The 17,784-nt window shown below is 45.8% G+C and overlaps 1 protein-coding gene across 10 annotated transcripts in view; it reads right to left on the minus strand.

The window, feature by feature from the left end:
* Positions 1-17,784, minus strand: part of Dpf3 (double PHD fingers 3) — a 281,926-nt gene that overhangs the window by 139,633 nt on the left and 124,509 nt on the right. For all 10 annotated transcript variants that reach the window (XR_015621793.1, XR_015621794.1, XM_087552775.1 and 7 more), the window contains 1 exon segment: positions 2,687-2,794. Coding sequence is in view for 8 of the 10 variants with exons in the window: in XM_087552775.1 (XP_087408901.1) it covers positions 2,687-2,794 (108 nt within the window). In the remaining 2 variants the exon portion in view is untranslated.

A 17,784-nucleotide genomic window follows, 5' to 3' on the forward strand; every position in this document is an offset into this window, starting at 1 on the left:
AAGTTGGTACAGACACTTCTGCCTCATGATTGAGGCAGAGACTCTAGAAGTCTTTCCAGGAGTCTCAGATAGAGCCACTGTGTGTTGAAGGGAACAGGTACCAAAAACCAGCAGCCCTGCCTTCTCCCTCAGCCATCATGGTGGGCGAAGGATGGAGGCGGGTCTCCAGCACCTATGAACATAGCTGCTCCCACTCAGCCACTGACAGGAAGCAGATGCTGGGAGGCCAGTTACCTAGTGTGAGTATCTATAGAGAGACAGATCAAACCCCCCAAAACCCCTTTTGCCTCAGTCCCATGAGCAGTGGTCCAGGACTCCTTGGACACTTGATCCACAGAAAGCACCCTTGACTCTATCTGCAAGCTGATTGCCCTCACCTATGAAATAAGCTTAAAGCACTGTTCCCTTCCATGCCCTCCCTAAGCCCCAGCTCCGGGTAGGAGCAGGTGTCTGCTGAGTGGGGAAGCTTTGGAAAGGGCTATGCCAAGCACTATGCTAATCAGAAGCCACTGCTGAGGAAGTTGGTGACTCAGACCCCTGGATGGCGAGAATTTGTGGGGCAGACATGAACACAGTCAGCTATTCAGTCCTCCCCAGGGCTTCTCTGCCACAGCTGGGGAAGGGGACTATTCTGCTAGGTGCTGAGTCCGGGACCTCTCCATTAAAAGAGCATGTTGCACACTCCCCAATACATCCAGCCCCACGACAGTTCTGGGCACCCAGGATTTACTCTTCTGTGTTCCATTTCCCATGTTTGGTATAGGCTAATTAGGTCTGAGCTTATAACACTTACAACTGAAGGAATTGAAACTATCTCTTGGTGTATTTGAATATTTAATACATATATTAATTTTATGAGCATAAAGTAAATGTCTAAAGAGGCCTATCTGCAACATGTAGCAGCAAACACTTCCTGAACTCAATAAATTTGGGTTCCGGGCTGGAGAGATGGCTCAGTGCTTAAGAGCACTGACTGTTCTTCCAGAGGTCCTGAGTTCAAATCCCAGCAACCACTTGGTGGCTCACAACCATCTGTAATGGGCATCTGATGCTCTCTTCTGGTGTGTCTGAAGACAGCAACAGTGTACCCACATACATGAAATAAATAAATCTTTTTTTAAAAGATTGGGTTCCAGGCCAGGCCCATAGGAATTCCTGTGTGATTTTGAACAAATTCCTTAACCTGGCTGGGCTGTGATAAAGAAGGGAACAGAGTTAGTGATGCCTCCAGGTCTTTTATGCTAGAAGTATTTGATTTTACTGACACCCATGGACTATTATGCTTTTTCTTTCATTTCTTTTTTACTTCTTAGAGAGGATTTCACAGTGTATCCCTGGCTGTCCTAGAACTTGCTATGTGGATCAGGTTGGCCTTGAACTCACAGAGATCCACCTGACTGCCTCCAGAGTGCTGAAATTAAAGGTGTGTACCATGCAGCCAATGCATTTTTTCATTGTTGTTGCTGGTTTGGGTTGGTTTGTTTGTTTGTTTGTTTGTTTGTTTGTTTGTTTAGAAAGGGTCCCATATAGCCCAGCCTGACCTAGAACTTACTACATTGCCCAGCTGGACTCAAGCCCATGTTGAGTCCAGATGCCACCATTACTGTTGCTGTTGCTGCTTGGGGGGTCAAATCTTCTGTGTGGACCTAGAACCACACTGACCGATACACCTCCATTAGCCACACATTAGGTACCTGAAGTGTGGCTAGAACAAAGGAGACATGGAAAAGTGCCAAACACACACTGTCATTCAAACAGAAAATACAAGCACAGAGCAAAAATGCCAAAGAGCTCCCATCAACCCTGGACTGGAGCATGCTGGGATGACAGTACTGTGCTGGCCCCCGGCCCTGATCACGATGAGGACAGTTCTGTGGCTAAAAAGCCAGCCACTCACTTGACATTTCACTTGTCATTTTTACCCATTCACTGGGTGGAGTCCAAAACAGAAGAAACCATCTGAACATTAAGGGGTTCCACGAGAACTAAGGACCCCACATACTGAGCAGGGGTCTGAGGTGAGATGACATTTGCCTTGGCTCTGTCCTGTTTTGCAACCCAGAAATGGATGTGAAGACAGACAGCCAAGTGTCTGAAGTTACAGATGAGTCAAGGTAAATAAGCCTGCACCCCGGAGGTGCGTTTTACAGCCTGACTCCCACAACCCCAAAGAAAGGCCTAGATTTAGCCTTTAGAGATAGCCTTTTCATTCCAAAGAGTCACATGGGAGTGTGTGACGTAGTTCCCTGATTCTTAGAGAAAGCATACCTGGGTCAAGGTGTCTTTATTGATGCTACAAGGAAGGGAGGGCCTGAACCAAACTTTGTATTGGGCTCTGGGAAGGAGGGGGATGACTGAGGCCTGGCCCTTGCTACTGCTAGCTTTGTTTCTCAAGGGTGACAATGGTACACACACTCAAAGCCCAGAGATGTTTGGACGTCAACAGGAAATACTTACACACACAGTGAGCACATGCACATTTCTGTGTACCACATGGGCACCGTTCTTCAGCCAGAACCTCACCCCATTGAGGGGTTTTCGCTTCTTTTATTATTTTGTTTTACTTTTTCTCATAGTAGAGGGGTTGCACTCAAGACCTCGCACATACTTGACAAGCACCCTTCTATGGGTGGAGGTGCAGCAGCCATGGGCCAAGAAACTCACTCTGCAGACACAGGGCACTCACCCGGTTTTATCTCCAGGAGTCGCAGCTTTGGGTCCTCTGGGGGGTGCAATCGTCGCTTCTTACGCCAGCAGCGGGCGGGGTAAGTATACAGCTGGCCCGGGGCAAGGCCTGTGGATGACACATGAAGAGATAAAAGGCTACAGACCAGAACGGACATCACAGCTTCCTCTGCCAACTTTGTCATCCACAGTGAGCGACAGCCAGAGCACAGAGAGGTGAAGGAGCTTGCTAATGTCCCCCCCGCTGGGTCACAGGACCACGGCAGAGCCAAGGCATGTTTATTGTGACCTCTAGTGTCTACACCATCACACTTTTCAGCAGGCCCATTGCCAGACAGAACAGCCGCCTAGAGAGAAAATCTTGTGTACTATATGGATACATCACCCATCAATAAAAATAAATTAATTAATTAAAATAAAAATTAAAAAAACCTATGGCCTATACAAAAGGGTAGAATAGAAGGTGGGACATCTGGTAGGCAGAAGGAATTCTGGGATAGGCCCAAGCCCAGGAGGATTTGCCCTGGCACAAGGCGGAGGCCAGACTCATGGAAGCCGAGCAGAGGTAACCAACCACGTGGCGGGACTTAAATTAGAATGAATGGGATATTGAGATATGAGCTGGTTGGAGAACGAGCCAAAGCTATTTGCCTCAACATTTATTTATATAATAAAGCTTTGGGAGTCGTTATTTCTGGAAACAGGGATGCAACTTACAATAAACGCCCCTACAACAACCAACCTGAGCCAAAACATGCGATCTGGTCTGCAGAGGCCTGAGGACCTGAGGACCCAAGATGGGCTCATCCAGAGTCCACCTTACCACCAGGTTTGTAAGGCAGGGACCCTGCAGTGACTGTCCCTCTGTCCAGGGCCAGATTAAGCAGGCTCCCTTCAAAGAGGAACAGCAGAAGTCAGTGAGCCTACTTGAGAGATAGCCTCAGCTAAAAGCATTTCAGAGACACAGCATCAAATGATCCGATCTTCTTATAGCATCCATTCACAGAGGCCAGCAGACAACCTGGGCCAACTGGCAGATGCACGGCCTGCCCTGGACACCCACTTGCTGCTCTGTGCTCCTGGCCCACATGCCAGGCCTCACACAAGAAATCCAGAAGTCCGTAGGATGAACTTTAGTTTAGAAGTCCTTGGGATGTTAGCAAGCGCTGTCTCCCTAAAGCAGTTCCTATCTACTTGTGGCTTCTAACACCACCAGCTCAATTTCTATGCAAAGCACCCTGCACACACATGTGCACATAAAATATCACACACACACACACACACACACACACACACACACACACACGGGGAGGGGAAGAAGGTGGCTCAGTGGGTAGGACACTTGCTACACTAGTATGAGGACCTGAGCTCAATTCCCAGCACTAGAAGGCACATGTCTCTAATTCCAAGTGCTAAGGGGGAGAAGTGAATCCCAGGGGCTTGCTGCCAGCCAGTGCAGCCCAAACATCAAGTTCTAGGTTCATTGAGCAGGTCTGTCTCAAAAAAACAAGATGAAGAGGGATGAGAAAAATACCGTAAGTCAATCTCTGACTTCTACATGTATGCATGAGTAATCACACCTGTACACATACACATGCATACATATAAACACACACACACACACACACACACACACACACACACACACACACTACCACCAGCACCACAGAATAAAAGTGGGAGAACAGTTTCCACAGACTCACTTATCATCTTTACTCATTTGCTGTGTAAGGTCCAAAGCAGAGGCAGCCATACCGATAGTAAAGAACCCAGACTTCTCCCGTAGATTCGCATGCTAGGTACCACTTTAGTGATGCAGCTGCTCCCTCCCATGGCTTACAGGATGGTAATAGACTGGAGATTTGCATCGCCAACCCATTGATTCTCAGGAAATATTAAGGTTGGAGTTGGAAGGCCTAAAGATCAGCCTGCGCCTGGTGGCTAGAAGGCTAAAGGAACCAAATAAGTGGCCTAGAGCTCCCTGGCCAGGGAGAAAAGGGACAGCTGTGACTTCTCCCTGACAGAAAGTGTCCCCAGAAATAGCTCCGTGTTCCTGTTGTGACCCACTTGAGGAAGATGTCATCTCTGGTCCTGTCATTCCTATATTCAAGCAACTTCTGGGGAAGGTCCCCCGGGATTGTAGCAAGGATCCAGGGACTGGCCCACTCCTCTGTATCACAAAACAAGCCCCAGTGGTCACCACTCATGATGGGCTAGTGACTCTGTAATCAGCTGAAACCGCAAACTCCTGGAAAACACAGAATTTCCAGAGCCCAAAATTCATACCAGACCTCTGATCTGAAGGGAGCAGGCCTTTGAGAAAATGGAACAACTGTTCTTTTAGGAACTTTATAGATTGTTTTAATGCTTACTGTGACCCTCTGGAGGCCTGAATAGCATCTACTAGGTGCTTGCCTGTGTTCTCTGATGTCCTAAGACTGGTTTAATGGCCTTCCCTGAAGGATCCTAATTCCTTGTATTTCCCCCAAGGTAATTTAATCAGTTGCCTGCATATTAGTGTCTCCCCCACTGGTTTTGAAAGAGCCAGGGTGGCAGGAATCACACCCCCGCTAGTGTCCTCTGTACCTAGCATGCCATACTTGGCAAAGCACATCTAGAAATAATCATATAAACTCAACCGGAATTAAACAAGCCTCAGAAATACAAGAAGGAAATAACCACTGGCCCTGATGGTTCTGGCTCCAGGATATTCAGTCACCCAGACACAAACCATTCAAGAAGGGCTGGGATATGGCTGAGTGATAGAGACTTTACCTAGCACATACAGCACCCTAGTTCAGTTCCCAGAACCACAAGGAAAGAAAAGTTCTCGTTTGGGAAGCCATCCAGAAAAGACTCCGGAAGGTGGGCTCTGGACTCAGTGTTGAGCCCACCAACTTACATGTGGCCATCTCTGTGCCATGAGGTCTCTTCTTGCCCTGTCCCCTGCTGATCCCTGGAATTTCCAACTTGAACCAAGGCTGGTAAATGAAGAAGTTGGTCCTGACCAGCACTCTCAAAGGGGTTAAGGAGCCAAAATTTGAAAATGTCCACATGTCTGGGTACCACATGCTCCACTGCCCTGCAGGTTAATGGCAAGGAAGCCATTAGTTGTCCGTCCACTCTCCTGGGTAGCAAGGAAGCCATTAGCTGTCCGTCTGCTCTCCTGGTAGCTGAAGTTGGCAACAGTATGGATGTCCAGAAGACAGGTTGGCTTTACTTTCTAACTTGGAGAAGCCCTGAGGTCTGCAGAACTTACCATGCATGAATGTTAGAAAACACCACAACCCCTGTCAGAGGCTGCCTCCCTCCTGTAAGGACAAGTCACCAAATATGCCTGCCTCAGGGGAATATGGTGGAAATTAAGTGGAAATTAACTGATGTTGGAGAAGACTCTCTCTGTGACTATGAAGGCTGGACATGTGGCAGCTGCTGACCATCACAAGCCAGTCTTGTGTGATGGGTCTTGGACCCTGTGCCCATGTGACAACCTTGCCCATACCATTGTTCCACTCTTCAGCCACCGGAAGGAAGCATGCTTCCCTTTTAATTTTGCTTTGAATCCACCTTGTCTCCAGTAAATGGGCCCCAAATCACTCCCCTAGGGCTCTTTACCCTTGGTTCCTCGTGCTTCCTGACAAGCTGACAGGCACCAGGTCCCCCTTCTAGGACCAACACATCCCTCCCTGCAAGTTGCAGTTATGGAGGAAAGAGCAGAGCCCGGTGAGACTGGTGTTGTTTATCTCATGAGAACAGGAGGCACATAACTCAAAGACCTGTGTGGGGGAAAGACAGAGGGAGGAGGAGGAAGAAAAGGAGGGAGCAGCAGCCACCGTCAGGGAAACCAGCCTAGAGGACCCAGCCAAGGGTTAGGAGTGGGTTTAAAGAAGAGGAAGGAGGAGGCAGGCGGCAAGATGGGGACCGATCATCCCTGGCAACCAAAGCCACAGCTACCGTCCCCACCAAGTCACAGCCCTGTAAAAACTACAGAGCTACAGCTCCGGTTCCCACACTCTGTCTTTGTGAAAGCACAGGGGCGACTGGAGCAATCATACAGGAATTTGCATGCTTGCTGGGAGAACTGGTTCCATGGAAAACTGCCGCGGTGAGCCTGATGTTTAAGCGGTCAGCAGATTACACACAGATACCTCGCTTTGACCGAGGTTCTAGTTTGCAGGTGAGTCTGACTATCTCGGACAATGCCTGAGCCAGGAAGGACTGGGACAAAGTGACATAGGAACGGTACTATGGGACTATGGAAGCAGAAGAAAGTGCAGCAGAAAAGGACTGAGAGATTCCCTCTTGCTCCAGCCAGATTCAAACAGTGGAAGTTCAAGTCCACTGAAGGGAAAGTTCTTCAGCAGCATCCTGAAGGTGGAGAACAAAGGCCATGTCACCACAGGGTGTCACTAATGGCCTTCACATTGACAGACAGATAATGACAAGAGTTGAAGATTCTTCACCAAGGCCGGGCACTGAGTAGCTATAACCCAGTCTTCCCCATGCTGGAAAGAAAGCTCACACATTCACAGGATCGTGTGTTAGCCAACACCTGTGCTAACCTGCCTTCATTTTGGATCCAATTTCACCTTCCAGAACCTGGGCCCATTTGTTCAGCTCCTTTCCCAACATCACCAGGAATCTTCTCCATCCCCAACGCTCCATCCCATACACTCACTCATGTTGAACCATCTAAGAAGCCGAGGGAGTCAGAGAGGAACGGGAGGGAGCATAGGAAGGAGTCAGGAGCATCCGCTTGGCTCCGGGTAACAGGATCAGAGACCGCAGATGAGGGACCCAAATGCCATTCATCACCCGTCCACAGCCTCACCAAGCCAGAAAAAAATGGGACGGGCACTCACCAGGCTCTCCTCACAGATATCAGTCCCATCTAAAGAGCTCCTCCACATCCCGCTCCCATTGTAGGTCACCACAATGGGTCATTAATGGCCTTCACATTGACAGACAGATAATGACAAGCATTGGAAATTCTGCACCAAGACTGAGCATTGAGTAGTTCTTGAACTATTAAATCTGAACTAGAATCAGAGACATGCCAAGGCGGTTAGAGTGAGGAAAATGCCTGCATAAGAAATTTCGCACAGGGGCTGGAGAGATGGCTCAGTGGTTGGGAGCGCCGACTGCTCGTCCAGAGGTCCTGAGTTCAAATCCCAGCGGCCACGTGGTGGCTCACGGCCATCTGTAATGGGATCCGATGCCCTCTTCTGGTGTGTCTGGAAACAGCTACAGTGTACTTGTATACAAAATAAATAAATAAATCTTTAAAAAAAAAAAAAAAGAAATTTCGCACAGATAACTCTTCCTCATGTCGCCTGGGCTCTGTCTACACCTCTGCTTGAAAAACATCCTCACAGGCCTGGAGTGATGAGCACAAGCCCCAGGCAGGGCTTGAAGAGTGGACAAGAGTGTTGCCTAAGTACACCAGGGATGTGTCCCTGGAGCCCCACCCACCCGCTCAGCTTAGCTCAAATCTGCCCTGCTTGCAAGGCCATGCATGAAGCATTCATTCCTGACCCTTCCCTAAATGATGAGAGTCTGGGCAACTGGCGCTGCACTTCAGGACTCAGTTCATATCATTATGGACATCCCTCCAGCCTGCCCTTTCTAAGATTCTAAGTCTCTTGTGCCATGACTACCCTGGCTTTCTCAACATGGAAATGTGGCCTGCTTCTTCTGGTCCACGGGTTTCCAACCCTTACCCCTATCACCCTTAAAGCAGGCACAGCAATAGATGCTGACATTCACCAAGCTTTCCCTTTGGGGCAGAAACTCCACGAGACATTTAAAGGCTGAATCAGGAGGCTAAGGGTGACTTTGTAACCAGCTCTAATCACTCAGCTCCCCATGAAGTCTCACTCATAGCAGAGGCATAAAACATCTATCCACTCCTCCCTACTCAAATCGCAATGGGTCACCCATTGCCCAGAAACAGCAGGATTGACGTTCTACCCTGTAGGAAAACAGCACCCAAGACCATGAGGAAAAGAGCCCCAGTCCTTGTGCCCATGCCCACCGATCCACTTCCTGTGGAGTCCATTTGTCTATCACCTCCATCAACACTGCCAACTCTAACTGTTCAGAGAACGTGCCCAGCAGTGACATAGACACATACACTGTAACAAGGCTCTGAGACACATGAAGAAGCAGAAATCCACCAGGACCCACTATGAACACTCATGAGAATTTGTTTAAAATGATATTATGCCAGGTATGGTAGCTAGTTAGTTCCAGCACTCAGGAGGCAGAGGTGGGAAGATTTCTATGGGTTCAACCCAGGCCAGCCTGTCTACATAGTGAGTTCTAGGCCAGCCAAGGCTACATAGTGAGATCCTATCGATAAAAGAAGGAAGGGAGGGAGGGAAGGAGGAAGTAAGGGAAAAATGAAAGGAAAGGAATAAAGAAAAAGAAGATAACAATGAACCCTTAAGAATCACAGGTCTGACCGCTGTCTGGGACAAGAATCACCTCTACAACGTCCCTGACAAGTGCGCCCCGACCACAGCCTCTGCTTCAGAGTCTCTTGCTCTCACTCAGGCATGAATACTACACTGCTGAAATAGATGCAGGGGTATAGAACACTATCCCCCCTTTGGCCTACTAACCCCATTTCCAGGAACCCCAAAATGTGAACATGTATATTCACTGTAGCTTAGCACTTGTCCTTCTACAGGGACTCGCTTAAACAAACAAGATACACATGCAAAGGATTTGTTTAAAGGGGTACGGTGGCTCTGCTATAACCCCAGCACTAATCCAGCCCAGGGAGGGAGAGGCCCAGAGGCTTCGTTCGGAGTTCAAGGCCAGACTCAACTATGGAATAAATAAAAACCCTATCTTCAAAGCAGAGAATAAGGGGCACTAGGATTGTGGTTCACTTGGTAGAGTGTCTGCTTGGTGTACAGGAAACCCTGGATTCAGTTCTCAGTAAAGCATAAATCCAGGCATGGCAGAGCAGACTGATAATCCTAGCCCTTGGGAAGTAAAGGCAGAAGGATCCAAAGTACAAGATTATCCTTGGCTAGATAATGAGTTCAAAGCCAGCCTGGGTTACATGAGATTGTTGTGAAATTAAAATTAAAAAAAAAAATGAGAGAGAGGAAACAAGAGAGTTAATTCTACCAAAAGCTATTTTTTTTAAAAATTAAAAGCCTCTAGTCAGAAGTAAAAAGGAAAATAAAATTACCATACGAAAATACTGCTACAAATTCTACATGTATTAAAAATCCAATAATATTCTGAGTAACTTTTTCTGGTTGTTTGTTTCTAGATAATGCGTGTGTGCACACATAAGTGTGTGTGCATATTTGTGGCATGGCTCATGTATGGAGGTCAGAGGACAACATGCAGAGTTATTTCTTTCCTCCCACCACATGGATCCCAGGATAGAATTCCAGGACAGATTGTTTGACTCAGCAGCACAGGCCCTGGTATGCTGAGCCATCCCGCAGGGCCCTGTGAGCAATGATGTACAACTAATTTAAGTAGCTTATTCAAACAGACAAACTACAAAGCTTACCCACGACGAAACTGACAACCTGAATAGCCCGATGTCTGCTTATGAGATTAAATTTATAGTTCGAAAACATTCGGAGGAAATTACCAGGTTCAAATGGGTTCACTGGTAAATGCTATGCAACATTTATGGAAACAATACCAATTCTGTAGATAAAGTCTTCCAGAAATTTGGAAGGGGAAAAAAATCTTCCCAGACTCCTTACATGAAGTATCCTTTGGTACCCAACCAAGACACAGCATCACACAACAGCCATAGGACAACATCTCTTCAAATAGAGAGAAAATACAAATAAAACCTTAGTGACACGAAGCCAGTAACACAGCCAGGAAATACATCAGGAAGTAACGCTGATCCAGGAGGGCAGCGTTAGTGGGATGTTCAAAACCAAGCTACACAACTCGCCATGTTAACAAGCTACACACACACACACACACACACACACACACACACACACACACAAACAAACAAACAATTTCAATAGGTGTGTGTGTGTGTGTAATTGTTTATTCAGGACATGGGAGGGAAGTTGAGAGGGTAGTAGGGGGGCAGAGAAAGGCAGAGGGGGGAGAGAGAGAGGGAGGGAGAGAGAGAGGGAGGGGGAGGGAGGGAGGGAGGGAGGGAGGGAGAGAGAGAGAGAGAGAGAGAGAGAGAGAGAGAGAGAGAGAGAGAAGAGTAGAGGCCAGCCATGAGCACGTGGAGAGAGGGGTGTTGGGGAATGGGGAGAGAGTGGGGACAAGAAGGCAAGATCAAGAGAGAAGCAGGAGAGTAAGAGAGACTCCACAGGCATTTTAAAAATACCAAATCCATTACATTTTTAAAACTCTCAGGGGCTATAGAGATTGCTCCTCAGTCTGCACAAAGAGTTTCCACGAAACAACTACAATCACCAGTAGTAAACTTAAACAACACGCGGGAAGATGTGCTTAGAGGACTCCTCGGACTCCGCAGTGAAGTGTCCACTGTCCCAGGTGTAGATTCGTAGAAATTAACAGACAGCAAAATCCAAACAGGGATGCAGAGGGCCTGGGATAGAAAAAAGTAACTGAGAAAAAATTTAGAGAAATATAGCAACTCTTTTTTTTAAAGACAAACTCTCACTATGTAGCCCTGGCTGGCCCAGAACTTGATACTTAAACCAGGCTGACCTCAATCTCATAGAGATGTGCGTGCATCTGCCTCTGAGTACTGGGATTATAACGTGTGCAACACACACTCAGTGCACCACCACCTTGCTTTAAGGTGTGTTAGCAAACTACATAATGAGTAACCACAAAGAACAATGGAGCAGAACCCAGAGTCCGGAGGGGGACCACAGATGTGTGGACAGCTCACCTTTGATAAAAATACAAAGGAAATCAAAAAACGGCTAGTCTTCTCAACAAATTATACTGAAGGAAACATCTGCAAAAATAAACTAGCTCATACTTTGCACTGTACAAATTATAGCACCAAAATAAAATCTAAAATTATAAATTCTGGGAAAAACCTGTACCATTTAGGCAGTAATTTCCCAAGTACTGCCAAAAGCCCAATTCATAAGAGAACAAAAGTGATAAATTGGGTTTCACAAAAATATTTAACTGTTCTGCTTGTTGAAAGAGGCTGTTAAGGCAACAAAAATATAAATCAGAGATTGAGAAAAAGCATTTGGGTGTGTGTGTGTGTGTGTGTGTGTGTGTGTGTGTGAGAGAGAGAGAGAGAGAGAGAGAGAGACTTACTATATAAGCACCCAAATCCAACAATCTTTAAATGGACAAAAATGTTGAACATCTTAGCAAGGAGCAGATGAGCAGATTGACCCTGCGATAGTGGGAAATATAATAAGAAACACAGTATCTTTAGTCCCCCCTTCTCTGATTCCCTAAGGGTCCTTCTGTGTACTACTAATAAGATCGCCACTGATTGGAGGCTTCTTCTGTCTAGCCTCAGATTGGGAGTGTCGCCAGGGATACCAAACACACAATTATCAGGCTGGAGCTTCTAGTCTCCTCTAGACTTTCAGCCTCTGACCTCTGACCTCTGACCTCCTTGACAAGAAAAGGCACTGGGGTCTGAGCAGATCGCTAACAATCAGTGTCCTAATCATCCATGTACACCTAGCGAGGGGACCACAGAGACCCAGGTGGATGAAGAGCACCCTGCTGGTGAGCACACTGTCACAGCTAGAGATGGCAAACCCCTGTCACCCCTTGCCTCTCCCACAGAGCTCATTTGTTTAGTAACTGTTTTCTCTTTTATTGTGTATTTATTCTTTGGAAATATTATACAGTATGCTTTTATCTTATTCCCCAACCCCCAACTTTCCCCAATCCTCCCCACCTTCTCTACCCACTCAACTTTATGTTCTTTCTCTCTGAAGAGGAAGAGGAAGAGGAAGAGGAGGAGGAGGAGGAGGAGGAGGAGGAGGAGGAGGAGGAGGAGGAAGAAGAAGAAGAAGAAGAAGAAGAAGAAGAAGAAGAAGAAGAAGAAGAAGAAGAAGAAGAAGAAGAAGAAGAAGAAGAAGAAGAAGAAGACGACGACGACAACAGGCAGTGGAGGTGCACACCTTTAATCCCTGCACTCGGGAGGCAGAGGCAAGTGCAGCTCTGAGTTTGAGGCCAGCCTGATCTACACAGTGAGTTCCAGGACAGCCAGGGCTACACAGAGAAACCCTGTCTCAAAAGGAAAAACAAAGAAACAGAAAAAGAAAAAGAAGAAAAAGAAATAAGCCGCCGAGAACCCTTGGAGCCTCATTTGTACTGGTCATCTTCCCCCTCTGAATACAGGGCCTGCCCCGGGGTGTATGTGGCTGGCAGACCCATTCAGTGCATTGCAGAAGACTGATTTTCATTCCCCAGCAGCTATCTTCAAATAACTTCTTGGTTGAGGGTGGGAATTTGTGCCCAGCCTCCCTCCTTCAGGTCTGGTTTGAGCTTGTGCAAGTCCCACGCATGCTATCACAGCCTCTGCGTATTCATATCCATCTTCCCTGTTATGTCCGGGAAATGCCGTTTCCTTAAAGGTATCTACCACTTCCGGCTCTTACAACCTTTCCACCATCTCCTCCACAGGCACCCCTGAACCTTGAGAGGAAGAGTCTCTCCTTTGGCACACTGCCTAGCTGTGGGTCTCTATGTTAATCAATCATCTACTCCAAGAGGAAGCTTCTCCAGGGAGGGTTGAACTATGTACTGATCTGGGCCCCCACCAACTAGGTTGCTGTGAGATCCTTCGTGTCAGACAATTACAAATGAATGGAGATGAGCAGAGAGAAGAGCCAAGGGGATGGAGATGGCCGAGGTGGCTCCTTTGTAAGCTGCAGGTCCAGGTAGAGAAACTGTTTCTCATAGCTCTGTGAGCCATTCTAGCAAATGACCAAATCTGAAGGGCATCATGGGAACTCTAATTTGTATTCAGAGGTCAGAAACAGAGTTGACAGCCTTGGACTTGCAGTTGGCTCATGAAATGAGGCAGTCTTGGAAAACTAGACCCTTCACCTGAAGCGTCTGATGATTGTCCAGGTAAAGAGAATGTCAGAGGCCAGTTAAACTGTGGACACGCAGGGAGTAACAATGGGAATCAAACAGTTGCTAGTGTGAAGAGAACAACATATCTGTTCTTGAACAGATGTGTTGAACAGGGATATGGAAAGAACAGTTTGCTTTCAATGGCAAAAAAGCACATATAAAGATAATCAGTAACACCATTAATTAAGGGAACACAAATTAAAACTATAGTTAGTATCACTATACATCCTCCAGAATGGCCAGATTTCTTGACTGACAATGTGTAGCATTAGAGAGAGAACAAGCAATGAAGCCTTCGCTCATGGGAATAGTCTGTACTTTACTTTGGAAAACTGCTGGGCAATTTCCTAGAAAGTTAAGTGTGTGTTCACCTTCTTTGTGATCTAGCCAGTCAGTGTTTGAGCTGTTTGCCCCAGAAGAATTAAAGCACACGTCTATGCAAAGACTCGAACACAGATGTTCACAAAAGCCCTCCTTAATAACAGGCAGAAACCAGAAAGACGTTCAGACCTCCATCAGCAGGCGAATGAACATAAGCAGGGTGACGGTCGGACATCAGGACACTACCTGGCAAAGGAAGGAGCTGCTACAGACACGTGTGAGCGCATGGATGAGGCTGGAGTAATTATACCAAGTGAAGGAGCGTACACACCGCCACCTCTAGGACGGAGTACATAGAGGCTGATTCCAGTATAGGAAGAAATCAGTGGTTCGCCCCCAAGAAAAAGGGAGAAGAGGCAGAAAGATGAAAACAAACGACTAACGGAACTTCAGGAACTTTGTGGGGCTGTGGATGCTCATTATTTAGAATGTTGCTGGTGGTCTTATGTGTGCACACATGCCAAATCTCATCAAATTACACAAGCACATGCACACACACACACACACACACACACACACACACACACACACACACACACATTTTCTCTGTGTAATCTTAGCTGTCCTGGAACTGACTCTGTAGACCAGGCTAGCCTCAACTGAGAGATGCACCTGCCTCTGCCTCCTGAGTGCTGAGATGAAAGGCATGCATCACCACCACCCAGAAGGCTTTCCTTTTTAATCTTATAGGTCCTGTGCATGCATATGATGGCTTCCGGTTTTGAGGTTTTATGGGGTTCCTGCATTGTATGAACCTGTCTGTCTTGACATCTATCTGTATTTCTTATGCATTTCCTTTGTTTTGGTTTTTTGTTTGTTTGTTTGTTGTTTATTGCTCTATCCTATTCCGGGTTGTTTGTTGTTGCTTTATCTTGCTTTATTTTGTTATTATTCTTTAGATGTCTATTTGTTTTCCAACTAGAGACAGAAAGAATGTGGATTCGGGTCAGAGAAGGGGTGGGGAAGGATCTCAGAGGAGTTCCAGGAGAAAAAACCAAAATCAAAATATACTGTATGAAAACATCCTATTTTTAATAAAAGAAAAATAGAAGGGGTTGGGGATTTAGCTCAGTGGTAGAGCGCTTGCCTGGGAAGCGCAAGGCCCTGGGTTCGGTCCCCAGCTCGGGGAAAAAAAGAACCAAAAAAAAAAAAAGAAAAATAGAAAAAGGAAACACAAAAGATACAAGAAACCAAACAGGAAATTGAGATGAACAATTGTAATCAAAGAAGCAAAACATTCCCCGTGAATGAAGCTCATCAGCAGAATGCAAAGGAGGAAAATAAGAGAAATTATAGAAATTGCTCAATCTGAGGAATTGAAAAACAAAAATGAATAGAATCTGGGAAGGGGGGGGGGACTGGAAAGATGGCTTGGCGGTTAAGAACACCATTGCTCTCTAGAGACCCGGATTGATTCCCAGCACCCACGTGGCAGCTCACAACTGTCTAACTCCAATTCTAGGGGATCCAATGCCCTCTTCTGGCATCTGCAAACACTGCACACACATGATGTATTCACATTTATTCAGGCAGAACACCCATACACGTAACAATGAGGGTTTAAATTTTTAAACAAAAAACTGAGCCTAGGGGGCCAAGAGGGCAGCTCTGGGGCTGTAAAAGAGATCCAACATGTGTGCTGTTGGACTCCCAAAAGGAAAGTGAATGGGGCAGAAATGATTGCCAACAAATTTCTCAAACTTGGAGAAAAAACAAAAACAAAAACAAAACAATCTGACAGGCCCAGAACTCCAGCTAAGCTTTAAATAGAATAAATCTGAGCAAATTTATTTCCAAAACACAAAAACATTAGACAAAGCAAAGAAAACCCTTGACAACAGTGAAAAGAAATGACACTTCTCATACAAGGGAAGCACCATGTGACAGGCGGCAGATTTCTCATCACTGACCATCTAAAGACATGGCAAGTCTTTCAAATGTTACTCAGAAAAGACTATCAATTTGTAATTTTATACCTAGCCAAAGTATTCCTTGGGAATGAAGGAAAACTCAACGTGCTCTCGATGAAGGAAATCTAACCCTTACCACATTCTTCAACTACTGGAAATTGTGTTTGATGATTTGGTGTGCTCTTCAGTAGAGAGGTAATATTTAATTTAGCTATTTTATTAGTATCACCATCTAATCAACTGAGTTAACTGCTCAGGAGGACAGCTAGTTTATAAATGAAGCTGGTAAGGAGATTTGATGAGATGAAAGGTTGGGTGTGGCTGTGAAGGAGCTGTATGAAAGCAATCTTTGCACTGAGAAAATAGTTTCCCATCTTGATTGTAGTGTTGGCTACATGTGATAAAATGACAGATCTCCAGGAAACCCCATGGAAGAGGAGGGGTGTAGGAGCTGGGGGGCAGGGAGAGCATGAAGAAAAACTAAGGCCCTCTAAATCAATGAGCAAAGTTCATGTGAACTCAGAGACTGAAGCAACACGCACAGGGTCTTCTCCTGTCTACACCATGTCTTCTGCACTTGTACTATGGCTTCCAGCTTAGGGTTTTTAGGGGACTCCTGTGTATGTCAATGAATGAGTCTCTGATTCCTGTGCCTTCTCTTGAGCTCTTTTCCTTCTGTTGGTTTGTCTTGTCAATTTCAGTAGGATAGTTTTTGTCTTTTCTTACATATTATTTGGTATATTTTTTGAATGACTGGATGAATGAATGAATGAATGAATGAATGAATGATTACCTATACACTAGGGTAAGAGTAACAACTATCACATATACCTGCTGAAAGCAGGAAAATCAAGTTTTCTCAATGTAGTGGCACTAGGTATATCAACCACTCCAGGCAAATCTTATGTTGAGGAATAGTTGAACAACATATAATAGACTCCACAGTTCTGTGTGTGTGTGTGTGTGTGTGTGTGTGTGTGTGTGTGTGTGTGTGCGCATCTGTGTGTGTATATGTGTGTATGTGTGTGTATGTGTGTATGTGTGCATATGTGTGTGCGTGTGTGTGTATGTGAGTGTGTGAGTGTGTGTGTATGTGTGTGTGCATCTGTGTGTGTATGTGTGTGTGTTAGTGTGTGTATGTGTGTGTGAGTATATATATATATGTGTGTGTGCGTGTGTGTGTATGTGTGCGTGTGTATGTGAGTGTGTGTATGTGTGTGTGCATCTGTATGTGTATATATGTGTGTGTTAGTGTGTGTGTATGTGAGTGTGTATGTGTGTATGTGTGTATGTGAATGTGTGAGTGTGTGTGTGTATGTGTGTGTGCATCTGTATGTATATGTGTGTATGTGTGTGTTAGTGTGTGTGTGCATCTCTGTGTGTGTATGTGTGTGTGAGCATGTGTGTATATATGTGTGTGTGTGCGTCTGTGTGAGTGTGTGTGTGTGTGTGTGTAAATGTGTATGTGTGTGTGTGTGCATTTATTTGGTTATAGTTTGGTGGGTTTTTATTTCTTTTCGGGTGGTATTTTATTTGGTTTTCTTGGTTTGAGGAATTTGTTGCTGTCTTAGAGTTTTGTCCATTTCTTTGAGAAAGAACTTAAAGATGGCAGGGTGCAGTGGGGAAAAGGATATGGACGGGCTTGGGGGAGGGGAGAATATAATTGAAATATACTTTCATTTTAAAATTGTTTTAAATAATAAAGAAATAAAGAATGGCAAGAGCTTCCCACACACATTTTACCACTATGAACTTCTGGTGTGAT

This window comes from Rattus norvegicus, chromosome 6 (assembly GCF_021556685.1).
Source record: "Rattus norvegicus strain SHRSP/BbbUtx chromosome 6, alternate assembly SHRSP_T2T, whole genome shotgun sequence".
Taxonomy (NCBI): domain Eukaryota; kingdom Metazoa; phylum Chordata; class Mammalia; order Rodentia; family Muridae; genus Rattus; species Rattus norvegicus.